The sequence below is a fragment of the Nelumbo nucifera genome, chromosome 5 (genome assembly GCF_055504915.1).
Source record: "Nelumbo nucifera cultivar China Antique chromosome 5, China Antique-T2T, whole genome shotgun sequence".
In the NCBI taxonomy this organism is placed as follows: Eukaryota; Viridiplantae; Streptophyta; class Magnoliopsida; order Proteales; family Nelumbonaceae; genus Nelumbo; species Nelumbo nucifera.
This window is the reverse complement of record NC_142653.1, coordinates 51,871,817-51,899,762: the sequence shown is the minus strand read 5'-3', so window position 1 is coordinate 51,899,762 and position 27,946 is coordinate 51,871,817. Positions and strand designations below refer to the sequence as shown.

Genomic DNA, 27,946 nt, shown 5'->3' with positions numbered 1-27,946 from the left:
GTGATTGTATCTGCTGTATGTACATGGATTGTTGATAAAATTCTGAATTTGGAGCTCTTTTAAAACCAGTTTAATATGATGGTGAATCATTTTGTATTTCAAAAAAAAATATTAAGAAATTTTACTCGATTCTCTCATTCAAAATGAATCTCTAATTACACAATAAAGTGAAGAACCAGCCGACTATTATTAACTTCTCAGGTGCTTCTATAACATACTTGCCTTCCTGCTCATAGGCAAGAAAAGGAAGAAAAAAGGCATACTTGCAACCTATAATGGAAGAAATCAAATTCAATATTTTGCTATTTCACCAAAACTTAGGCTTAAAATACAAACTCTTCCTCTTCATCTCCAATTGGCAACTCCCTCTCTCCAACTTCTCTTAGAGCAGCAGCTGTCGAGTCACTTAAACCAAGCAAATACTGCAAGCGAGAGAGCTTCTCGGGTGCTGGGTCACTCTTCAGGTAGATGGCAAAAAGATCAGCAACCTCCTCCGGCACCTCCCACGATAATGGCTCAGAAGGCACAGCCTTATCACATGCTAGCATATCATTTAGAGAGGAAACCTACAATGGAAATGACTAATCAGACCAATATAAATACATGCAAATTAAATAGAATTCACTCAAGATACGAGTAACTAAGTCCAGACCACTCCCGCACGATTCCTCTGCCTAAGAAGTGCCACAGCCTGAATCAATGAGTTGGATAGTCTTGTCCGGGCAAGATCATGAACAACTCCTTTTGCCTTGTCACCATTTATGTTGAGGTCCAATGGGATCCCCTCATAGACCTCCACTTCATCAAACTCTCCAGTACCTGACGAGAAAATTTCATCTACAGTTTTCTTGAAGAGGCTCTCCCGTAGGCTTTCAGAGATCATGCTGTCCAAATCTACACTTGCTTCTTTCAGTTCTCGGATCTGCTTTATATTGAGCCTTCCTTGACTGATAGCAGTTTCAATTGCAGCTGCCATCTTGGTCGTTGTTATACTCTTGATAACTTTCTGTGCATACTCTGCTGGCAAGCCAACCTGTTTCTGCACTTCATTAAGCTGCTCAATCCTGGCCTTGGTCAGCTGCCCATCAGCAAGAATCACCTCAGCTTGTTGCCTGAAAGCTTGCTCAGCCAAGCTCCTGTGGACTTCCACAATCTCTTTACCAGTCAACCCTAGGATCCCACCAAGCTGGTTTAGCAGCAAATATTCTGAGTTGTCCTTCTTTGTGGTTATCTGTGCCCCAAAAGGAATTCTAGTCACCTCCCCGGTAATGCAGAATAGCAAATATGTCCTGTAAAGGTCAGTTCTATCCCTTTCTGGAAGCTCATCCTTGAGAGTTATTTCTGTCTGACCAGGCTTTTCTAGCTTTTCTACAAGCTCTTTGCTGGGTCTAGTTTTTCTAAGTGTTTGAAGGGATTCCCATTCCTCCTCCTCAATTTGCTTTTCTTCCTCCTTATCAGGCTCACGTGTTGCAGTGTCTGTGGATTCTCCTTTGATGTCTGATACCAACTCAGTCACAACCAAGGTGTTGAATGCTATCATCTTCTTTAACTCTTTTGCAGCCTCTGTACGGTTGCCAGCTGCTCGTGCTCGTTTAATGTAGTTCATAAACATCTTACGCACCTACATAGACATCATTTATGGCATAAGAGGAAATGCTGGATCAGATACTCTATAATTACAAAAACTATTTTCTCAAGAACTGGAAACTAATAAATCTAGTAAAAATTTGCTGCGAATTGTACAAGCCAGTGACTTGTGCTTTATGCTCAGTGCATATCAGTGTTTTCAACCCACCATTGACCCAGCCAGTTGGGCCATCACTCGGCCAGGATTCCGGGTCCGACTCTCCTAAAACCTGAGAATTGATCAAAACCGTTGACCTGGTCAAAAACTGTCCAACCCGGACAGTTAAACCATTGACCTGTTCGAGTTGGTGACAAGTCAGAAGTTGCACACTGAATGCGTATGCAAACTTCTGGAGGCCATAACTTTGCGCTCCGTTGTCTGATTGGGGTGATCTTTCTTTATTTTGGGTAACTTCTAACTTTTTGAAATTCATGCATCCAAAGAGCCATAGGTGCCTTGCCCCACTATTTTTGAGAAAGAACCCCCCTCTTTTTGGCCTCAAATGGTTGTTTTCAGCATTTTTTACATATAATATATTAAAAACTGAATTAAAAAAATATAAATTAAATATAAATAATATTTATATTACATATATGGGTGATGATGTCGCCCTTTCTGACTCGTTCGACTATCTGTCAAACCAGTGACCCATGAGACAGAGGAAAAAACGGTTTGGTCTCCAGGTCGGTTTTTAAAACATTGGTGCATATGACTCTAGTTCATAACATTTTATTGATTGACCACCTCTTGCATGCACCATATGTTAAAAGAGTAATGTCAACTATCCATAAGCAGTAGTCCAGACAAAACAAACTTTACTAATTTGATAAAGGACTACCGAATGTGCTTTTGAACTGACACATGAGGTGCCAGAAAAAAAAAATCTATAACAGAATTGTAAAAAATGAAAAGAAAAATAGGGAACAGAATCCCTGCAAGTTCAAAATATATAAAAGAAGTGTTTTCAACCCACCATTGACCCGACCTATTGGACTATGAACTCATCACCCACCTTTTAAAGTGGTCGAACTGTTGACCTTCTTGACCCAGACAAAAGGTCTCCAGTTAAAAATGACAATTTGTTTTTTTTTTTTTAATGGTAAGGTGAAATTTTATTAATCAAAGGAAAAGCATACAACACTGCTCACTGTACAAGAGATTGTACAACTGAATGACTGATACAGCTTTAAGAAACCTCAAAAAAATTACAGCCACACAAGAAGCCAGAACATCCCCCCTGAAAAGCAAATTGGAACTCATCCACCCTCTGAGGTCATCTACAATTAAATTTATCACACTTTCAACCTGAAGTTGCTTCTGGTCGAAATTCCTTCTATTTCTTTCCCTCCAAATCGACCACAGCACTGCTAGAGGAATTGCTTTCCACAGAATTCTGCCTTTTCTACTCATACCCCAAATTTTCCACCCCTCTAGAAGTGCCTTTACGAGATAGGCAAGCAAGAAGAGCACTGAATAGATTTGAGAAAATGGCCCCACATTACATGTTTAATTATTTTAGTAGTACCTATGTCTATGCACATGTATTTATACTTGTGGAGCATCGTTGAAATTGTGCATTTTATAAATGTATTATTTTCTACATAAGTAACATCTCTATATGTGGGGCATTCAGACGGTTCAACTGCTGACCTGCCACCCAGAAGGAAAAGCAGATCGGCCTCCAGATGCGTTTTTAAAACACTGATTAAAAACTGACCATAAATCCACACAGAAGTAAGGGCATGATGGTATTGGATATTTACCGCCTTGCTAGCAATATTCATGGAAGCCTCCCGTGTTAAGCGCAAGCCATGTGCAGCCTTCCTCACAGAAGCTCTGACATCAGCATCATATCCATCAACACCTGCTCCAATTGCATCTTTCACTGCCTGTATTGATCATCACAAATTTCAGGTGTCAAGACAACTAAAGAACTGGTCACCATCAAATAGATAGTACATGATGCACACCTACATACTGGTACAATATAAATAAGCTTCCATGTTGCATCAGCTTAGTACTATATAGACTGCTTTAAGTTTTGCATCAAACTTCTTTTCTTATCAGTTAGCATCAGACAAGTACAAGAAATAAAATACATGGACCTGAGCATTTTGGGTTTTCCATAGTTGCAATTTTAGAATCTTATGCACCAGTATTGTATAGGATTCTCTCAACTCTCAAGCTGTAGTATGATATATGAGGAGGGAACCCTGTAAAGTTCTAATACCTATTTTGTAATTTGATAATGAAAACTGTTCTTGAATGGGGAACCATAGTTTCGATAAAGGAAACTACAGGAGAAGAAACAACCCACCGATCAATCTTTTCAAAGAAGAATTGGTTTTAGTCAATTAGTCAACTGGTCAACACTGCTAGGGGGGAACTGTTTATGGATTGAATAAGAATTGTATAACTTTGTTCTGGACTAGATGCAACAAGAGCACTCCACAATCATGTAAATTGTACTTAAGTTGTAGGGGCTCACCAACCCACAGGAAGGGATGATTAGGTCTCACCACCACTAAAAGAACATTCTTAAACATTCTGACTTCTTAAGAATGGACTTGCAGACCAGTAACTTTTGTTCTGAAAGGATATTATCTTTTGCAGTTCGCCTAGGTTTCTACCTTGCATAAAATACATACCACAACAGACAACAGGGTAACAGAAGCAATAAAAAGGAATGGAATAAGACCTATGAAACTTGCTAATTCCTTTAGAAGTTAAATTGTTAGGGTAAGCTGTGCTAGGGCTCATTCAGAACCATGAGACTTGGACTCATGGGCACACGATGTAGAGGTTGCATCACTCAAGTATGAGGAAACATGTGACAGGTCTAAAAAGAACAAAAATTGGAAGCAATCGCACCCCTGCTTTTATCAATCTTGTTGTTTTAATTATGTTTTGATAATTTGTGTTAATTCTAGCATTTTTATTTGACTTATTTCTGTTAGGGGGTATTTGAATTAGTTGTTAAGGTTTATTAGTCATAAAACAGGGTTATTTTAGTGATTTTTGGATTGGGATACAATATACTCTTTGTTTTACACTAGGGGTACTCCAGTAATATAAATTTAAGTTGTTGCCAACCTTGTTGCACTGCCAATCAAAAAAGAAATGGTTGATTGGTCAATCAAATCTTGTTCAATGTAGCTGATTTTTGGTGGCATTAAAGTATACTTGTAGTACTAAAATACTGTAGATTTTAAGCTTCTGACATGTGGAAGTGCTCCAACTAAAGACTTAAATTTGACTGCCTTTTGATCTCTATAAGTTCAATGTTTTAAAAGTGCAAGGCACAAAAAAAAACACAAAAATTAACTGAGGTGCACTCTCATAAAAGTTTCTGCTTTGCTTATCAAAATAATAATAATAATAATAATAATAATAATAATAACTGAGTCACACACCTAAGCTGAGGTGTAAGGTGCATCAGGTGCATGCCTAGGCACATCAGGCACATGCCTTTTGAAGGCGTTGTGCCTGGACCTAGGTGAGGTAAATGTGCTTTGCCTAGTCAACAGGTTAACCAATAGTCTTCATTATTCTTGTTTATAATAAAAGACAACTTATAGTAATTTCTGGTTTCTTATATTTAGGAGTTAAAGCCCTACTTGTTTTAAAAGAAAGTTTCTACTTTTTGTTTTAAGTTAGAATACAAGTAGGAGTTAAAGTCCAAATAGAATTTGGAAGTTGCAATTTTGGGTCCATAATAAAGTGTCAACAAATCTTGTAGAGAACACATTCTATTCTTTTATTTTTCTCCTAAGCAATAAAAGAGTGTCAATACACTAGGTTGTTGAAAAATTCTGCATCAATTAGTATCAGAACACTAGGTTGATTTATAGTTTGGTGGATCCATGGCTAGGCAGGAAGGTCAACCCAAAATAGTAATTTCAGGTTTCTTATATTTGCTAGGACCAGAGTAGAAGGGTCCTAGTTTGAAGAGAAAGTTCCTACTTTTTGTTTGAAGTTTGAATAGAAGCACTAGTGCATGACATAGTTGTTGGTAGTGGGGATGAAGTTAATGTTATTGCTAAGTCAATTGTGGACAAGTTGGGACTGGGGCTTGCTAATCAAACTTAGCACCGACCTATTCATTGCTGATTGGGTGAAGAGAATTCCAACCAAAAAAGTTTCACAATAGTGCAAGGTAGCCTTCTATTGGTAATGTCTATTGTCATGAATTGACATTTATGCCATGGACATTGATATCAACCACATTACATTTTTCTATAAATGTGATAAAAGTATTTTTTTTATCAATAACTAGATGCTTTATTAGATAATAAAAATTGTGAAACTTAAGTACAAGAAAGGAGAGGTAAAATATTAACTCCCCCGCAACAGAGAACAAAAAAGAAAGCTAAAAATTAGCCCAAAACATAGAATCCTTAAGCGCCCCTTGCTTGGCTAACCCATCAGCAATTGAGTTAGCACTTCTCTTCACTAACTGTACTTCACCTCAATATCCCTACTCAGCCATTTGAATTTTTCCTTTTCATTTCTGTAGCTCCACAAGCCATTGCTGTCTTCCTTCAGCCACCTAATCACCACCTCCAAGTCCCCTTCAATGACCAAGCACCGAATGTTTAATTCTCTTGCTCTTTTGATTCCTTCCAGAACTGCTAAAATCTCAGCCCTAAGAGAGTCAACCTCTCCAATAGGACCAGAGAACATGGCATTAATAATCCCAGCCTCATTCCTGAAAACTCCCCCAATCCCAGAAGGCCCAGGATTCCTTAAGATACTACCATCAAAATTCAATTTTATGAATCCTAAAGGAGGGGGGGACCAAGAAGGTCTACAGGTCCTCTTGCATTGGGCCAAGGTAACTATTTCTTTCTACTTTCTCAAAATGTCAGCCATGGAATAATCTGAAAATAGCTCCAAAGATTACAGCTAGTGACCAACCCTTAAGTCTATTAATTCAGTTAAGTTCTCCATAGTTCTTTCCTTGTCTGACTAGTGACCAACCCTTAAGTGTATCAATTCAGTTAAGTTCTCCATAGTTCTTTCCTTGTCTAAAATGTCTAGAGTTCCTCTCTTCCCATATGGACCAACACACTGCTGCCCTAGAGCTTCTCCACATGATCTTCCCTCTTTTCTTAGGCCACTTGAGAACAAAGGAGAGAACAAGCTTTGCATACTTACGGGGGGATTCCAAGTACATCCCAAAAGGGAAAAACCCACTCCCAAACAGTTTTAGTAACCGGACAAGTAACCATAAGGTGGTAAACCGTTTCCCCATCAACTTTGCAAAGAACACACCTATTGGGAAGTAAATAGGAACTAGGTCTCTTTCTTTGAAGCGAGTCATTTACGTTTATTCTTTCCAGGAAAGTTTCTCAACAAAAACTACCAACCCAAGGAGGAATGGGTTTGCTCCAAATCTCATTAACAGGGAAGGGCAACCCCAAGGGAGAAGAAGGTTGGACCAAAGTCTCGAAAAACGACACAGAAGAAAAGGAACCATTGGAGCAGGGGGGTCCAAATTCTGGAGTCATCCTTACTCAAGTCCAAGAAAACATTTTCAAGGATGGATAGTAAGGACAATAAGTAGCCCAAGCCTGTATCCCTTATTGTTCTCCTCAACCCTAGATTCCACCCAAAACCGGAAGTAGAAACAGAAGGGACTAAAAAAGAAGAAATGGGTTCATTCTTCAAATCTGACGATGTTATGGACACACCACCCGGCAGCGCACTACGGTGCAGTCATAGGCAGTAGCGCACATAGCGGGCCGCCCAGCAGCACGCATCGCCCGGCAGCGCCGCACAGCAGGCCGGCAGCGCACAGCACGTACCGCCCGACAGAGCGATGCACGCACACGCCCGGCACCGCACGGCAGCGGCACCATGGCGCGCAGCACGCACCACCAAGCAGCACCGCGCACCGTGTACACGCCGGCACCGCACGGCAGCGGCACAATGAGTCGTGCGCACGCACTACGCGGCAGCAGCACTGCACGCACGCACCGCGCGGCAGCGGCACCATGAGCCGCACGCACGCACCCGGCAGCAACAACAGAGTGGGGCCCACACGACAGCTCATAGGGGTGGGCCCACCCTTATCTGGACACGTCAACTTGCCACTAGCTTAATTTATCCCTTATCCCTTATCCCTTATCCCTTATCCCTTATCCCTTATCTTATCCTTATCTTATTTTATCTTCTTAAGTAAGAGTTATGAGTTTTAGTTTGAGTAGGAAATTAGGAGTTTTAGTTTGAGTTGGATTACCCTAGCCTAGCCGAATCCAACAAGGAATTCTCTTTTGTAATCTCCTATTTAAGGAGCTACGAATTGAAATAAAGGATTCAGTTTTCCAGTCAAGAAACGAGTGAGGAGAGTTTGGGTGGTCTCTTGGACAAATCACCCCAAGGGAGAGTTCGGGTGGTCTCTTGGACAAATCACCCACTAGATAGGCAAAATAAGGTCTGTGTGCAAGGCCAAAGGCAAGGGAAGATCAGGGCTTCCTGCCGTGGAATGACCCGTGACGCAATCCTACGCTCGGGCCCATAACAGACGAGGCATATAGGGAGGGAAATTGGTCCATCAGGGATGAGTCCCCAACCCAAGGCTGCTCTCAGAATTTTATGAGATTAACAGAGTTCAAATCATACCTTATCAAAGGGGAGAAAACCAAAAGCAAATCATGAATGCCTTTCCAAGGGGAAGCAACTATAGTCCTTGCCAAGATTCCTAGATCCTAGTCATTGTCTTCCAGCCCATGTATGCTAGCCACAATCTTCATCCATAATTTGTCCCTTCCCATTGGAAACCTCCATAATAACCATTTCCCCAAAAATGCCATATTTCTTTTCCTGATATTCCCAATCCCAAGCCCTCCTAACTTCTTACTTCTAGTTACCACCTCCCAACTCACCCTATGATCTTTCTTCTCCTCTCCTGGTTCCCACAAGAAATCCCTAATTAACTTTTTCACTCTAATTGAGACCTTTGTGGGAATCTTAAACACCGACGGAAAGCAAACAAGAAGGTTAGCTAGGGTAGATCTAACCAAAGTGATTCTCCCCCCAATGAGAAATAACTTTTCCTCCATGAAGCAAGCCTTTTCTCAAATCTTTCCATAACCAAGTTCCAAAAGCTGTCCTTCATGGGATTATCTCCGAAGGGAAAGCCCAAATAAGTCAAAGGCCAAACCAAAATTGCACACCCTAACAACCATGCATTTTCACTTCTCTCTCCTCCAAATTCACTCCCACCATACAGCTCTTATCAAAGTTCACTTCGAGATTGGACATCTACTCAAATAATTGTATGGCCAATTTCAGATTCCCTATCCAATTTATGTCCCCACCTTCACATAACAGAATTGTGTCATCTGCGAATTGTAAGCGTGTAAGTGGTACCTGCTCCCTTCCTATTCTCCACCCTTTTACTAGTTCCTCAAATCAGCTCTATGAATCAGTCTCCCCAAAACATCTGCAATCAGAGTGAATAGGAAGGGGGAAAGTGGGTCTCCTTGTCTTATTCCCCTCAAGGCAGGAAAGAAATCTCTCACAGTTCCATTCACCAAGATTAAATAGTGGCAGCTCCTAGCACAACCCCAAATCCATTTACACCATCTGTTTCCAAAACCAAAGTTCTCATCACCTCCACCAAGAAAGACCAATCAACTAGGTCATAAGCCTTCTCTAAATCTAGTTTGCAAACCACACCCTTCTTCTTGGATTTCCTGAAACTTTCCAGACTCTCATTTGCAATCAAGATTTGATCAGTGATCTGCCTCCCCTTCACAATAGTATTATTTTTGCCCCTTGAGGAATAAAGGAGCAAACCAAAGATTTTCAAGTGGAGGGGTGTACTCCTATACATACTTTGGATCTAGTTCTCCTTCCAAAAATGTCAGGTTATAGTGTGGCAGCATAACTTTGCCGACAAGATTGTACTCATGAGTAAGTAAAGGAAACAACTAGAAAAAGCCAATGCCAAGTACAAGAAAGCAATTGACCAACATTGGCATCAACGTTTTCCAAGAAGGTTATGAAATGATGATGTTTCCAACGATAAGCTTCGTACAGGGTAATACAATAAGTAGTAGCCAAAGAAGATTGGACCTTACAAGATCATGAAGAAGATTCCTACATGGTAGACCTCCCCAGTTCCATGAATATATATATATAGATATATTGATAATTCCAGTTCCATTAATATATCCATGTTAATATTAATAATCTCTATGAGTACATCCACCTTTTTAAGAGGGACAGGAGTACACTTGTACTTTTGTTTTAAGCTATGGGAGTAATCCTGTAATTTCATTTTAAGAGGTTTATTTTTGTGATTATTTGGAAGTACACCTGCACTTTTGTTTTTAACTATGGGAGTAGTCTTGTACTTTAAGTAGCTATTTTTCTTTTTTTTTTATATGATATGAATTTTATTGAAATTAAAGAGAATCAAAGAAAGGTACAAGGTAGAAACTACAACCACAATGCACGAGCTGCAGCCTGAATGAGAAAAGAAAATTACAACTGTGCCCAAAATAAATGATTCTTGTGTACCCCTTGCTTAGCTAAACAATCAGTGACCCCATTGGCCGATCTTTTCTTTTTTTGTTTTTGATCAATGAAGAAAAATTTTATTAGGCATCAAAAAGAAGGAATTACATCAAGGTGGAAAGATCACCACCACAAGAAACTTTAGATTTTCGCCCAAAAAATCCGTGTCTTATAGTCCCTTGTTTAGCCAATGTGTCTGCCATCCCATTTGCTATTCTTCAAACCAATGTTTTAAAAGGCATGGGAGGCGTACACCTCAGGTGCAAGAGGCGTATGCCTCTTGCGCTTTTTTCATGAGGCGTGCTAGAGGCATACGCCTCATGCGCCTTATGCACATCATATATAAAAAGACAGAAAAAAAAGGAAGGAAAGGAAAGGAAAGGAAAAGAAAGGGAAGGGAAAGAAAAAGAAAGAGAAGAAAAAAAGAGAAAAAGAGAAAAAGAGAAAAGGAAAGAAAAGAAAAGGGAAGGGAAGGGAAGGGAAGAAAAGACAAGGGGAAAGAAAGCGGTTTGCTACCTACCCCTTCAAACCCCCCCTTTCAACTAATGTTATGCATTTTTATTCTTCTTCATATAAAAGATTTTTATTAAAAATAAAGAAAAAATGAGATTCCCCCTTCCTCTTCATCCTCCTCCTAACCCCCCCCCCCCTCTTAAGGAGGTTTACGCCTCCTTGTGTTCGGGAGGCTTACGCCTCTTGTGTTCTAAACTATGCCTCACGCCTCTACGTAGTGGAATGTCTCGCATCATGCCTCCGCGTTTTAAAACATTGCTTCAAACCATCTAAATGTGACATTCATCCCTCTTGGTATTCAATTTCATAGGCAGTATGCCTGTAAACCCATGGGATTTGGGTAATATTCCTTGTCCATAAGATAACCACATGAGAATCTCCTTCCACTTCCAAGTTAAGAAACCCAAACTGCTTAGCAAACTTAAGGCCCTGAAGAAGACTGTACAACTCTGCTGTCACTGCATCATAAATGGTAACAGGACCAGAATATAAAGCAAGCACCTTCCCTTCAAAGTCTCAAAAGACCCCTCCCATCCCAGCAATAACCTGATTGCCTATGTAGCTACCGTCGAAATAGAGTTTTACACAATTGGCTTCTGGTTGTCTCCATTCAATCACTTTTCTTTCCTTATTTTGAGCTGACATAGCCACCTCCTTCCACTTTCTCAGGATTCATTTACGGAGAAAGATTTGAAATCCTCCATTGACTTTACCAAATGAGCAACCTTTATTTTAACTGTTTCCAAGACTTCCAAATCAAATCTACTCTTATAATTGATCCTTCCATTTCTTTCCTCCCAAACAGTCCAAATCAATTCAGCTCTCACAGCTTTCCACATTAGCCTTCCTCTGGCCTTTGATTGTCGCAAGAAAGCTGAATCAAAGAGCCCTATCACATGCTGAGGAGACCACCTGGACCTAATGAGAGAACAAAGATGATCCCAAATACCAAGCACAAAAGGACAGGATAAGAAAATATGGGAAACAGTTTCACCATTAATTTTTACAAAGAAAGCACATGTGAAGAGAAAGGCAAGTGTTTAAACTTCATTTCTGCAGCATGTCAATGGTGTGTTATTCTTACCAAGGAAAACTTCCCAACAAAAGGCCTAAATCTTAGGAGGGATTGGCTTGCTCCAAATTTCTTTCACCGGGAAATTGACCCCCAGTGTAGAATGCTGAATTAGGAAGTTGAAGAAGGATGCACAGATAAAAAGACCATGTGGGGAAATGGATCACATTCTATTGCCATCAACACTTAGATCCAAAAAAATGGAGTCAAAGTTTAGCCAATAGGAGAATGAATCACATTCCATTTCCCTTAGACCTCTTCTAAACCCCAAGTACCAACTTAATTCCGAGGTTGAGAAATTCACAAACTTAAAGATGGGTTCACATTTATAATTGGAAATTAGACCTTCGGTGGTAAAGGTATTGGAAATTGAATAAAGCATAGGAAATTAGACCTTCGGTGGTTGACTACCTATCCAAAGGTCCTCCCAAAACAAAATTCTTGACCCATTACCCACATCATAATGAATGAGATTAATAAAGAAAGGATATACCTCATAGATAGCTTTCCAAGGAGAGGAGTTTGCATTGGAGGCTACTTTGCATCCCAGCCATTTTCTGACCAGCCATGAATGCTAACAATCACCTTGTGCCAAAGCCTGTTTCATTCTAGAGGAAACCTCCAAAGCCATTTATCTAGAAGAGCTGAATTCTTATGAATTAGATTGCCTAAACCAAGCCCACCTTCTTCTTTGTATCTACTAACTTGTTCCCATTTCACTAAGTGGTCTTTCTTTCCATCCCCTGGCTTCCACAAGAAATCCCACATTAGCCTTTCTAATTGCCTCCCTCCCAACGAAATATAATTCCTCCCTCCCAATGAAACCTTACTTCAATGCTTGTGGTTAACCATTTAACTCTTTGCAAATCCCCCTAAATGAGCAGGGTGCTTTCTCTGGTTCCCTTAGCCACCTGATTACCAATTTAGAGTCACCTTCAACTAGTAATCTGCCAAAGCCCAACTATAGCAAGTTCCACTCCTTGTAAGACTGCAAGGAGTTCCGAATTCACAGCACTCCCTACTCCAATTGGACCTGAGATTAAAGCTAAAATGTGACCATCTGCATTTCTGACCCCCCCCCCCAAAGGGACCCAGATTGCCTAAGCAGCATAAATCAAGGTTCAACTTGATAAATCCTTCTTCAGGGGTCCCTACTCTGCCACAGGCTTCTCCTTGACAATAGAGCTTTTAGCAATGAGTCCCCAATTCCGCCATAAGTCATCAAAGGAGTAATGTGAAAAGCAATCAGGAGGCTTTAATCCAATTTATAGCCATGTTGAGTAGACACTCCCAAATCGCAACCTCATCTTTCTCCTTATCATTGAATGTTCTAGAATTTCCTTCCTCCCAAACTGTCCACACTAGAGCCACCCTAACACATAGCCACATTATCTTACCTCTCTTAGGCCATCTGAAATTTGTAGGGTCAAAGAGGCTACTAATCTGCAAAGGTTCAGTCCACCTGCAACCAAAAATACCAAAAATCTTTCCCACAGACCTACAACAAAGGGGCAGGAGATTAGCAAGTGGTAACAGATTTCTCCATTAGTTTTGCATAATATACACCAGTTTGGGGAAATACTAAGACCAGGTCTTCTCTTTTGCAAGTTGTCCATGGTGTTTAACTTTCCAAGAGACACTTTCCAATTTTTAAGTTGCTATTGCGATTGCCCTACTTTATAAGGTCAATAAAACTTGCAGCAGCTTGTTTGCTTTATTTCCATCTTTTCTAGTTTAATTTTTCTACTTTAGTTTTGACTATTTCTACTGTAAAAATCACTAGAACAGATCTATTAGGCCTGTTCTCTGCATTAGAACAAGTCTAATTCACTTCCTGCAGACATAGCAGCATCACACCTCATGTGGATGGTCTGGCAGCACCACCATGGTGCAGATGGTGTTGCAAAAACCCTGTCAACTAACTGACAAATGCTATTAGCAGGCAAAGATCAAAGTTCAAACTGTAACAATATACATGTATCACCATGGAAGAAAACCCCCTGAAAGTAGAAACATGGAGGATGAGTTAGAAGTGGCACAACTGACTAGTCAGACATGGAGTTCATTTTCATAAACCAAGACTAAAGAATAGGGATAAAAATGACAAAAAAAAAACAATCTCCAAACGCTATGTTGCAAATGCTCTTAACCATGGGAAAAGGGGGTTTGAAAGAAAGGTGAACTATAGAAAAGCTACTCTTACAAACAGGATTCCTATGTAATGAATAAAAAATCATATAGGAAACCAACTCACCTTTTCAAACAAGCTGCCACATATGTCTGCATGTGCTGCCTCAACAGTTGACTGAGGAATACACAGCATAACTCGTAGCCGCAGCAAAACAGCAACATCCTCCTCACTTAATTCTCCATCAGCTACAGATTGCTGAAGCTTTTGCCTATAAATTTCTGCAATGAAAATAAATGTATCATAGAATTCTTGACAAGCTTAATTGTGCATAAAATTTTTTTTTCAGTAACAATGATCAATAGGAATTTATCAAGGAAAGATGAACCATATTGCATGGCATTCCCATTTTTGTGATTAGCTACTAATGAAGAAGATAATAAGTTGAAATTTCTTTGTAATTGAAAGATATACAGGATTATTCTGAAGATTTGGTCGACACAAAGAAAAGAAAATACATAACATAACAAAACCAATGATCGGTTGGCATGGGCACCAGTATTGTTAAATATGGAAAAACTTAAGACTTTCTGCAGCCTCTCACAATACTTGAACAAGAACAAAATAAGAAAACTGACCATTTTCTTAATTACAGTTGGGGAAGAAACCAGATCCCTGGAGTAGGGGGTGATGCACCCCTCTTCTTGGAGTGATTCAGGTGATAGGGGCATGAAGAGAAGAGCAGTTGAAATAAAATGTTGCTGGTTATTCCACTTGGAAGTTTCTTCTTTGAATTAAAAATAGCGTGCTAACATGAAAAACAGTAGGGCTTCTCTAAACCTAGCTCTCTTAACATGCCTACCATCCCCCAAATCATATATAAAACCCATAAAAAATGACAGAGAAACAGAGAGAAAAGAAAAGAAAAGAAAGCAGCACAAAGTTACATGTATCACAATATTTATCAAAAATAAATAAAAAATGCTGCATGTATCAAAATTACATATTACAAAAGACAAGAAAAACCAAACAAATAATCATATGATTGATATAGGATAGTCATAACGATTTTTTCCAATGATAACATGTAGCAGAGAATTATATTAGACCATAGGATACCTTCATGAATTCCACTGGCCTTCTCCGGATCAAAGTACAACTCATCACATAGGTTTTGAAGGTAGGCCGCTTTGCTATCTGCAGCTTCTAGTTCACCACTAGAAACAGCTTGTGAAAGCCGTCTCCTATAGACCTTTGAGGTAACATCCAGCATGATGGCTTCTGCCTCTCGTTTGCCCAGACCAAATATGTTCCTTAAATGGTTTAAAGACGCCAGCTACATGACCACAGAAGGGGAGGCTCAACAGAAATGTTAAAGGATGAAAAATATAACTAGCAGACTACAAGGAAAAATGCAGAAATACAAGAACAAAGTGAGTGCACATGTTTATGGCAAGTCATTTTCTGATGAAAAAAGCTTCCATTTTCTTTTGTAATCAGCAACCACAGTCAAAATAGAATTCAAATGAAAAAAGAAAGGAAAAATGGGTACACCCCCTTCAATTCAAAAAGAAAAAAGAAAATAAAAAAAAAATAAAAACATAGTGCAAAGCAACCTCCATCTGAAGACCTAATCAGCTCAATACATATGCCATTACCCTGGTCTTGGTATCCAATGCCCAACAAAGCCTATCCCTAAAGAAACACAATGTTTCTCAAACAACCCCCCTCCCCCAAATCAAGTAGCTCTCCCTAAGTAATGAATTAACATCCTCAAAACCCCCTCTAAAATGCATAGTCATTGAAACAATACATGTCCTCCAGGGTGCCCCCTTCTTAACCCCTTCTGTACACTGAAGACCACTAGCTCCTAAACTTCAAGCAGGATAAAACTCCCAGATAAGTTCTTTCTTTTTTTTTTTTTTTTGATAAATGCTCAGATAAGTTCTTTCTATCCGTCATAGTTGACAAGATGCCCATGGAGGGGCACCTCATTAAGTGTCTAACCATTTTAGTGCATGGCACTATAAAATATTTTTATCCTTTTTTAGATTAGAATAATCAAATAGACATTATTTCACTAAATTATTCATTTTTAGGTTTATATATCAGTTCCTTTTTTATGATTTTCCTATTTGTTAGGGTTCAATCAACTCACATGTTGGTGTAAGCTGTCTTGAACCCTTGAAGACTTCAAACCTGAACCAATATGCAAGGAAGACCTTAAAATTTTTTTCAACCAACACAATCTTCTATTCTCCTTTTCCTAGGACAAAAACAAGGACTCAACCCATATATTTTCCAAATTTTCTTTTCTTCTTTCTTCTTAATTCTTTTCTTCTTTTCTTCTCATGAATAATATTGCCTTTCTATGTTTTCATATGAAATTTATACTTTCATGGTGATTATTGATAATCAGTAGTGAAAAATAATTTCTAGTTGCTATTGAAACCTGGGGAATTACCCTAGGATTCAGGGTTTTTATTGGGAATAAAAGAACTGCCTGGGCACCTAGGTGACAAGGCACACCCCCCCCCCCCTGTTGCCTAGCCTCACCATGGCACCATGAAAATTATGCTATCAACAAAAATAAATCTTGTACATTCATTCCCAACTACCTCAAATGTTTAAACCAACAAAGCATGAAAATACTTACAATGTTTGTCCAAACCATCTTCAAGAATCTATTATTTCTAATACTGCCTACTTCTGGGAACCAAGGATTTATGCAGAACTCAACTGACTAGAGAACACATTATTTTCACTTCAGAATAAAAGAAGCATTTTCCCTGTTTTGAAAACACAATAAGAAAAGGCCCCCACCAACTTCTCTAATCTCAGAGGGAGTCAAGGGACAACCAAGGCACCACTCTTTCAATGACCATGCAGCAACAAATTCCGCTTCCAGAACAGCACCTAACAATGTCTATCAATATCTATCCAGTAAACCTAGTCTTCCCCAACCTCTACCTGATATGACTTCAACTGTACCACATTGAACAGTTTGGCTACCATCTGTTTCTGCTAGCTTTTCCTTCTGCATTGAGTCCAGTCAGATTCTATAAACTCCATAATCTTTTTTCAGCTATTTTATCAGATTCCATGTAGCCAATGTAGGTCCTACATGTTTTATAGATATTCCTCTTTTACTTTGACCAAGTAGGACTGAACACATGAGATTAGGTACTTGACAGCAATATTTCCTATCTTATTTACTATTTGCTCTAATGGGTGATTTATCTCTAATCCTTCTCAGGTTACCTAACCTGGCTTGGTAGAGCAAATCTGTTTCAATCTTTTCTTTAAAAATTTCTGTGTCGTACCACATAACCATGTATATTTGACACAAGATTTTACCCCTTCTACAATTACTACAATTAAATCATCCTCATAAATAAAATAAACAAGAATAACTACAAAAACCATCGCTATTGTTGTTCTGTACTATTAGTTTACACTATTCACAAATAAAGCATGACAAAGAATCATATTGTAACAAGGAAATGGTCCTGCAAAATGACTCCAAGCCAATGGAACTATGGAAGTAAAAATGCCACAGATAAAGGAAGTTCACTCATACAAGTTCAATTACACCTCCAGTCAAGACAGGAAATTATGCCACTGATAGAAAATGACATTACAGCACCCAGAAAAGTCCTGTTTTGTTTTGATGAATGAGTAAAAATTTTATTGATCAAACAGATAAGAGTTATGGGAAACCCAAGGAAAGGCACAAGATGCAACCTTTCCCTTAAGATTGATCACAGAATCACAGTTTCAAAAGGAACAAGAATTACAAGGTAGCCCAAAATAAAGAATCCCAAGAAACCCCTTGTTTAGAAAGTGAATCAGCCATTGAGTTTGCTGATCTGCCCACCCACAGAACTCTAACTTTCATATTCCTATTTAGCCATTTGACTTTTTTAAGGAGGTCTCTATAGCCACAGACCACGGAATCCGGATTCAGCAGCCACTCCACAACCACCTGAGAGTCCCCTTCAAAAAAATAAGTCGGATACATCAAACATATTTTTTTGATAGGTTCAGATACATCAAACACATTGTATTTTAAGAAAGGAACACATCAATAATTTCCTTTTCCTCTCTTTGTTTTCACTCTCTTTTCTGACTAACAAAGAGTCTACAGTAAGCATGAACATAGTGGAAGATTTTAACATCTAAAACTTAGTTGAACCATTGAATATTATATTAATCCTGCAGTTTATACCCACCTTTTTTTCTTCCATGCGGCCACTTGACAAGGATTCTGCAGTGTACGCTCTATAAAGGAGCTTCAAGTCATTCATCTTTCTGTCACCATCATACGCACCACCTAATCCAAAAAGACAAGTTAACTCATAGAACATTCTTTTCCGATACAAAAAGAAAAACTCTATGCTCCATAAAAAGTGTGGATGACATTTGAACTTTCTAGTTAATATACCCATATAAAAATATGGAGATGGATGTGATATAAGGATGCAAGGAAATAGTGATGTAACATTTCATTTATCAAAATCCAACATACATAATAGTCATATCTCTCAAGTGTACAAGCATCATTCCTTGAATTAAATTGTGTTTCTTAAGCTATACAGGATTACTTAAACATTTCTTTGAACCTAATTCTTTTTTAAACATGATATAAAAATTAAGAGGCTTCTTAGGGATTAAGCAACACCTAATGGTGCAAAGAAACCAAAATATAATATTAATTATAAAAAGGAGCTAAAAATAATGAACTCATATTTGAAAGTATCTACCATGTATCAGAACCTACATCAGTATGATATTTGGACACATAAAATAAATATCTTTCAACATCTTGGTGCTAGGTTTCAGGTAGCATCTCTACCTAATAAAGAAACAGGCCCAATCCCAAGGGCAAAGCGTCCAGCATCAGAATGGTTATTCAAGGACATGAGCAAATTATTAAATTCAAGAATCTTCTCAAGCTCTTCCACAACTTGTGTTGATCCTCTCCTGGCAACCATGGTTTGGTTAGTGAAAGAAAAGAAAATAATAGAAGCCAAGGAGACGTAATAAGTGGCAAGTAATAACCTCATAAAAAAACCATCTACAGTATATTTGGAATTTTAGGAAGATAAAAATGCTCTTGTAAACTAAAGTGATGGATGAAACAGATCTTAAAATTTGAATAAAACATCTCTTTTGCACTTTATTATTTGCAGTGAAAACAGACAAAATATTTGAACAAGTACTAGTAAGATAATTTTTTACCATCAACTAGTGGAATATAAGCTGTTTTTTTTTTGGCTAGTGGAATATAAGTTGTTGAAGCAACATTGCATATGGCAGTGTTCTCATTTTATGAGACTGCCAAAATTCATTGCATGCAAGTATTCACAAGTTTCTATATTCCACATATAAGATCATTTATCCTAAAAAAGTATAAGATCATACACTGCTCTACTCCTGGACTTTAAAACCTCCAGTGCCCTGGAAATATTTTCCTCCACAATTTTCCTTGTATGCTCCCTGAACATGTCAGAAGCAAGCTGCAAAGAAAAGAAAAGGAGAAAAAGGGGCACAAGATGAAGAAAGATTCCTGAACTATTAACTTTGTTTGGATCCAGTAACAATGACTAAAAAAGTACCTCTCAGGACATACCTCCTCAGAAAGCCGATATAGAAGTTGTGCTTCTCTCAGGCTAATAAGTTGTTTCTCATCAATATCTAGGTAACAATTTCAAATTTCTATCAGTACCCAACATTGAAAACTGAAACATGAATGCAACTGCATATGTACAAACATATGTGAGTGGTCAACCAAATGCTCCCCATTAGCATGAAAGGAGAAAACATGAAATTATATATTACAATTTAAAGCCCAAGTTGGTGTGTTCTATGTACTTAAATACAATGTGATTAACAAATTATGCCTGTTGAAGACTTTGCATTAGCATGGCATACCCATCATTGCATGAAAGTATAATGATTCATTAAAATTAGCTGAAATCAACCTCTGTGCATTTTCTAAAACCACAGTTTTTTAATATAAAACTTAAAGAATTCTTTATGGCTAACATCCACAATTGTTGCGTATAAATGCTATGCATCACCTCTTCCAACTGATTCTAGCTTGAACGCATACAATCTCTGGGCATTGTCCCGAATAGCAACCTCAACCTAACAGGTAGAAGAATTATAACCTGTAATTAACAAGCATAAATTGACAATAAAAAATACATAGAAAATGCGCCAGGGCATGTAAATCTAGAGATTAGTTAAAAGTGCATTTTAGAGTCACGAGAAATCATGACCAGTGTTCCAAGTAGACCTGTTCGTGGGCTGGGCTTGGGCATAGCATTTTCCAGAATTTGAATGGGCCCGGCCTGAAATAGTGTAAAATGTTCATGGGCCGAGAGCCCAACCATGAACGGGTCTAGTTCCAGGAAACATGTGATACATGATCCAAGGCTTGCCTCAGGGCATGTCTCAAAGAAAGCATATTGATATTCAATCTTGCTGATTATACCCGAACTGAAGCCTAAGGAACATGTTCTATTTATTAGTTAATATCTGATGGTTTTCAATTTTTTTTTGATAAGTGTTGGTTTTCAAAATTCTACTTAAGGTTTTAATTGATTTGATAAAAGCTTCTCAATAGGAAGTAAAAGGTTCAGAAAAATCCCATATAGTTCCCCACAACTTCAAAGTCATCATTCATTGGACCTGAAATCCATGGCTTCTATGAATTTTTTATATAAAGTGATGTCTAAACGCCGTTGCTTTTCAATACATAAGTAAATGGAAGGTAAATCAGTAAACCTTAACTGAGGATTTTTTCGGTCTTACTTTCATTTATTATGTAACTATTAAATTATTTCTACATCTTTCCCATGTAACAAACAAATATTTCTCTACTGGTATGTCACTTAAAGTTATCCCTTTTCTGTAAAATGAAGCTCTGTGATGCTTAAGCCTTACACCCTGAGGGTTACACTTCATGCATCTAGATGCTGTAGCATCTTCTTGCACGCTTTTGCCTTCTAAACAATTTTTAGTACATTAAGTGCATTTTCAGTAAAGGAAATACAACTACTTCACTGATAAAGGAAAAAAGTGTAACCATTTGATTGTTATTTAAATTACCTGAGCATCAGTGACCTTAAATACACGCTTCCAAGGCAAAAGAAATGTTGATGCTTCTCCAAACACAAGTGTCGAGACATAAATTAGCTTCTGAAATGCCTGCACTGGAGACTCACTAATAATGGTCAAGTTTCTTATTACCACAGAACGGCTCTAAAGTATTCTGCAAACTAAATCATCTTTGATGTCTGGAATATTCTAAGAAAAACTAAGCATTAAAATTAAGAAGTTAAGGATTTGCATGTATCCTACCCGACGCTGCTCTATGTCAGCATCATGATCACCAGTTTCCAGCCTTTGCCTGAAAATGCGCCTTCCAATCTGTGGTTCCAACAAGAAAAATCTGGTTAGCTTTTTTTTCTGAAAGCTGAAGTAAGAAATTTTATTGATAAAAGTGGAAAATGTGACAACAGCTTCCAGGTGCACCTCACCAGGGAAGCTGTTGTAATATGAAGATTCAAGTCTTGCTTGAAAAATACAATAATTATAAAATATATTTTCCTTGGTAAGCATAAAATTAGATGGTTAAGAATTGCAGACCTCCATATGCACAGCAGCTGCATCTGGGTCATCAATGCCAAGAGCACTTCTAAATTTAATAATAGTGTCTACTTCATTGCCTTTGAGATTTTCACTTCCAGGTGGAAGAACAGAAGATACAAACCTGAATGAGAGGGAGGGAGGGTGAGAAAGATGATACCAATGAATCAAAGGGCAGATTTCCAAAGAAATTTCTAACAATCAATGCAAGGTTACTTAGGTTGAATCAACAGTCACATCATCATGGAAAGTAGAATGCAAAATTTCATTATTGATAAGGGTAAAATAGAGAATACAACTTAATGAATAGCAGAAATACAGAATTTATAAGAGAGATTCAAACATTGAGCGGTTCTATGCTGCAGCAGACTAATATTGTTATAATATTTTAGGAGACATTTCAAATCTCACCAACTTATTAAGTACACCAGTACTTTTTAGATTGCTTTTCTAGCACTTTCGGGGGATCAGTTTTATAGTTATTTTGGGTTAGTTTGTGATTGTTTGAGTCTTATTTATTTTATTAGTTGATATTCAGTGATAAATATTACTATTCTTAGTATCCCTTTTGGTTTACTATTTAATAGTACATTTTAGACATACAATCAGGGTAAAAGAATTCACTGTACTCAGTTAAATGGTAAAATCTCTGGCTGACAAGAGTCAGCATGAGAATGCATGTTCAACTTTGAGAACAAGCACTTTGTGCAAGAAAAGATGAAGATTAGGTCCTTCCCAGTCCACCCCTCCCAAGACCCCAGATAGCTGGGACCAACATTGGGTAACGGCCCTTATTTACTTTGTAAGCCAAGTCTCATCCTAAATTCCTAGTATCACAGTAAGCTTGCAAATAAAAAAAAAATCATGCCTTTCATTCATGGACATTTTAACTCCTGAAGATGCCATGATCTCACTATTTTAACCCCTAATATTTTCTACTCAAATATGATTGAAATAAATCAGTCATCTCAAGAAATCATAAGGATCTTGAAATGGAAGGGACTATTAAAGGAAAAATGAACCAAAAGTAAAAGAGAACAGAACTGTTCAAAAAATGTCCAGAACTTGCAGATAATAATGACTCCAAATATCAATGTTTTAAAAGCACAAGGCGCAAAAAAGGCACAGGGATCAATTTGCGCCTGAGGCACAAGGCAAGGCACAAAAATGTTTTAAAAGCGCAAGGTGCAAAAAAGGCGCAGGGGTGAATTTGCACCTGAGGTGCAAGGCAAGGCACATGCCTTTTTTTGAAGCAACGCGCAAAATATTTTTAAAAATGACAGAAAAATCAAAAAACAATGCCAAAAATTCAAAAAGATGCAAAAAATAAAAATATTAAACATAATATTAATAAAAAATATAAACTTTAAATTTTAGAATAAATGTTTTAAAAAACCTATTATCTAAAATTAAAATACATAAACATAGCATGTAAAAAATATTCAAATGTGAACTTAAAAATAAAATCAAACATATAAAACATTTTCAAGCATGCAAAACCCACAATCTCTTTTTTTCCTCAATTGCATTACTTGAAGTAGCTAATGTGATGTAAAACATATTACATTCCTAAGTCTACAAGCCAGCTTTGTGCCACACCCCTCAAGGCAAGCCGAAACAAGTCCATGTTAGGGTCTTAAATTCTTAGTTCTCACACAAAAAATAATGATTTTATAATTTTAAATGCTTTTTAAGAAGATATTTTAGTAGGATGAATGAATGAACAGCATTACCAAATAGGGGATTCTCGGAGCTTCAGTGAGCGAGCAAAGCCCCCGACCCAGCCGTTAGGGTCAAAAAAAAAAGCAAAAAGCATAGAATTTTAAAAGGTTGCATGCCTAGGCTGAGGCACAAAGGTGCATCAAGCGCATGCCTAGGTGCACCAGTCATGCGCCTTTTGAAAGGGCTGCGCCTAGGACATAGGTGAGGTTCCCACCCTAAAATGCGCCTCGCCTGTGCGCCTAGGCGCACCTTTTAAATCATTGCTAAACAGTATGCTAAACAACTCATATGGGTGATACCAGATAGGATAGTGATCATGCTCCACCAATGGAAACTTCTTGCACTCAAGATGATTGGCTGGTTTCATAGAAAAACCATTGTTCATGTTGCCATGCATGGATGTGGAGAGAAAGAAATAGATGCTTCTTTTTCGATTTGTAAGAAATAGATGCATTTTTTATGCACTAGGATTGTGCTTTCTCTTTGCAGTCTTAACTCATAAACCTTGATACAAAAGAATTTCAAAGAGTTCCTTTTATGACATATCTTCCCCCCGATATCCCTCCATCCCCCCCCCATGCCTTAGAGGAGATGAAGATACACTTTGATGGGAGCTTAGGGAGGGGACACCTCATTAAACAAGAACTAAGCATAATTTGAGTGCATAGCTTAAACTACCCTATGCCTGTATCAAAGCTACCATATGATTGATATTAAATTTCTTCACTAGGGCATGTGTTTGGTTCCGTGGGTGTTTATAGATGGGGTGTCTCTCAAATGAACATTTAATTGGAAAGCGTTACTTTAAACGTTTATTGTTTTTGTTGTTTGGCTGGGCATTTCAAGTAACACCCCATAAAGCTATCTTCCTCCCTAGCTTACAATGCTCTAGGTAAGCATTTCATTTCAATGTTGAGAGAAACCATAATTTGAAGTTTCCCCCAATGCCTCATGCACATAAATCCAAGTGTTTCTGTTTTCTAATGTTTATTTCATAAATGTTGAAACCAAACAATGGTTTCATGCACAATAAATGCCAATGCCTAAGTGGTGCTGATGTGGCAGTGTTTTTCCAATAAACGCCCACAGAACCAAGCATAGCCTAGATAGGGCTGGTTTCACAAGCCCTAAATCAACCCTATGGCTAATCAGCATACCCTAGGAACACCTTCCAAGTGTTTCCCATCTCCCCAAATTAATCACATGAATTCCACATCCCTTGCATGCACCATTATCAGACTTTTAGTGGACACAAAAGAGATGCATACTTCACCAAAGCAGAGGTGGCTGTTTTGCTAAGCAGCTCAAGGATTGAGGTCATCCCCCTTCCTCCCCACTACGTATCTAAAGTGATGCATCTGATCATATTAGGTAGAAGATGAGGATTGCAGAGGTAACTATTATCTCAATGAGATCAAAGGTAACCTGTCGACCTTGGAAGTTGAGATTAGGTGGATCCCTAGAGAGATGAAACCAATTGCTAATAGATTGGCAATATCCTAGTGCTGGAAGGGCTCCTATATGTAATGACAGGTATACACCTGATGGAGGCCCATCTCACCCCCTAGGGGCGGCAGCTCCTAGGATAAGGACAAGAGTCCAAGATAAGTCAAGAAAGGATAATTCAAGACCCATCAAGACTTAATCCAAGACTTATAAAGAATCTAAGATTATCAAGACTCTTCCAAGATTAGCAAGAATTCAAGACTCCAATCAAGATCCAACAAAGACTCCAAGAAGCATCAAGAAATCCAAGACTCCCAGATTCATGCAAGAGGGTTCGACCTTATCAAGACAGCCCAAGAGGATCAAGATCAAGATCAAGATTCATGTTCTTTCCTAGTTCCTTTACAATTTCTAAATGTATTATAAATACTGCTACTTTCCCAAAATTAGAAATCAATTTTATACTTCATATTTTCAGAATTTCTTCAAGTTCTCTTCTTCCTATTTTCGCCACCTTTTCTCTCTCCTAGAGAATTCGGTGTTCTTCGCTAGAAGCTAGCGATCGCCCAGTGCTTGCATAGCCAGCCCGGTTTCTCATTGCTTCCACGCTGCGTCAACACCTTTCTAATTTTTGTTCAAATGCAGAGAAGCCTGTATACTCTTTTGTATATCAGTGCCAATCATTTTGCCCCCACATTAATAAATTACTTATACTTACAAAACAGAAACGTTTTAAACAACAATCTCATTAATGCCTAGCAATGAATAACATCTAAAAACAATTATGGCCTTAATGTTTAACAACAAATCAGAAGAGACAGTGCTTGTGTGTGAGCATGAGAGAGAGAGAGAGATGGGCTGTTTGTCTTCATAGAAGAAAGAAAAAAAAAAGGATGATTTGCTTTATATGATTTAATAAGGGAGAGATCATGTCTTTCTTTTTAACATTTTTTCTTTTGATAGATTCTTTCTTTTTAACATATTAGTTAAAAGAGAAAGTATAGACAGATCTTAGTAGGTCACCCTGGATCATGTTTCTTCATGTGTTTAATAATTCTGACTTCTAACTCTTAACTCTTTTGGTTAAAAACAGAGAGATGACATGGTGATGTAGAACTAATTCTAGGCTCCCTTTCATTTTTGTTTTAAGTTTTTAACTAAATGGTAGAGTGTGGTCTTTAAAGGAGGAGTACATTTCTAATGGTGCTGAAAATATGAATAACAATAAGCAATTAATGAACTTTTTTACCATCCACCAAGAGAAAATGGTTTTACACTCACCGGCCATACAAATCACAAAGCTCTGCATTGAAGGCCTCATCTTGTTTACTAACACCGTATCTGAAATGACAAACCACGGGAAGAACACAGAAAATAGAATTAACTAAAACATATCAGTAACAGAATCTAGACATGATAGCACTTTCAAACCTGAAAAGTCAAGTGCTGCAGACAGAGAGAATGGAACCAAATCTAGTTAAAGGCACGATCTTGTCATGATTAAATCAAACATCTATCTCTAAACTATCAGAAGTCATTATTTAAACATTAAAAGTCAACAAACCAAGGCTTTGAGACGGATAAAGATCATATGTATGCAACCCAAAAAATCAACTTATATTTTCTCATGGATAGGAACAATGAACTTAATTGATTGCCTATTTCAACTGGAACATTTCTCAAAAGAGACCCTCTAGCCATAAGCTTAGTACGACCAACTAAACACGACGAATCTATCACTCTATCAGGATTAGATGGACACTAATACAAACTCAACCAAAGAAAAGAAAAGAGATTAAAAAGGAAAAAGAAAAAGAACAGCGTCAAACGTTAAGCCACAAAGAGAACTATCTATGAATGATGAATGACATCAGGAAAATCCAATTCAAAATACGTCCAAATTTTATCAAACTAAACCAAGTAAAACCTGTAAATAGCACAAGAAGAATCAAATTAACTAACCTTTTGGCAATTCCTTCAATGTCTTCCTTCTTCAAGGTCGTCGGATCATCATGATCCGCCACAAAATTATGCAAATTCACCGCTGCAACCTCCGGAACACAAGAGTTCAACGCATAAGCTGCAGCACCACCAGCAGCACCAAATGCAATGGCACCACCCAGTCCAGCGTTTCGGGTCCCTCCAATTCGATACCCTAGCCCGTAGCCAGCAGCTAGCGCACCAGCAACTATAACAACCGAGCTCGCCAACCTAACCGAAGGAGACAAGCCATCGACAAGTAATTGCACACCTGAGAGCTCCTTCTTTCCCCCAAAGACCGACGAATTAATCGGTTCCCTCGATTCTGTTGCATCAGCAACAGAGCTCCGAATAAGGGAGACCCGGTAACGGCGTCTTCTATTGAGAGAATTTCTTGAGGTTTTGATGGAAAGGGAATTGGGGTTTATGAACTGAGAGCACAATACGGGATAATTGGTAGAAGAAGAAGGAACGAGAAGAGAAAGATTCATTTCTCCTCCTTCTCTGAAAAGAGAAGAAAAGAGAACACAAATGAGTGCAGCGGCGTCTAGGGTTTTAGGGTTTTGAGGGTGGCGGACTGGCGAGAAGACCGAAGAGGAGTTAAAGATAGGGGACTGAAGAAGAAGATAAAACAGACGCAGAGTGAAATGGCAGCTTATCTAGAAACGTTAAAATCATTTATCAACTGGTGAGGTTGCATAAATCGCGATTTACCAAGATTGACTCAATGACCCGGATTAACTCAGCGATTCAGCCGGACGATAACGGTAAAACGGCATAAGGATCGAATCATGACTCATTGACTTGCTCACAATCCACACTTGAGGATGCGACCAACGTTTGATCGCAGTAGAAGGAAAACGGAGAACATTGAATTGAAGTTACACTACCCGGACCCGTTCGATGTACGGGAAAATTTGGAAGATTGAATAATTTAATTATTAATACATTAATGATCAAATTTTGTTGTTAGTTAACTACAAATATTCAAATTTCTTGTTAATATTTAAAAATTTAAGAATCGCATATTTTTATTTAATGTTGATTTACAGAAAATAATAATTATTAATTTAATATAAATAAATATTTTTAATAAATTTAATTTTATTAATCATTTATAGTAATTTTAAGAGTAAATTTCTTAAACTACCCTTATAATTTAACTAATTGATTAAGTGTATCCTTATTTTTGAAAATTAATTAATTAATTAATTATTAATTTAACAGAAAGACAAAAAAGACTATTTTACCCTTTATTCTTCTTCAAATGTTCAAA

The 27,946-nt window shown here is 38.0% G+C and overlaps 1 protein-coding gene across 1 annotated transcript; it reads right to left on the bottom strand.

Annotated features, from left to right (window-relative positions):
- Positions 1 to 111: 111 nt before the first annotated feature.
- LOC104596701 (protein TIC110, chloroplastic-like) lies at positions 112 to 27,499 on the bottom strand. Its single transcript, XM_010257955.3, has 15 exons — positions 26,653 to 27,499; positions 25,972 to 26,031; positions 21,523 to 21,646; positions 21,235 to 21,303; positions 20,983 to 21,081; positions 19,950 to 20,016; positions 19,499 to 19,563; positions 19,291 to 19,385; positions 18,722 to 18,849; positions 18,099 to 18,199; positions 14,986 to 15,202; positions 13,993 to 14,147; positions 3,391 to 3,516; positions 653 to 1,621; positions 112 to 566 (listed from the first exon to the last, which is right to left on the bottom strand). The coding sequence occupies exons 1-15, from the start codon at positions 27,159 to 27,161 to the stop codon at positions 324 to 326; spliced, it is 3,027 nt and encodes a 1,008-aa protein (XP_010256257.1). The 5' UTR covers positions 27,162 to 27,499; the 3' UTR covers positions 112 to 323.
- Positions 27,500 to 27,946: the final 447 nt, after the last annotated feature.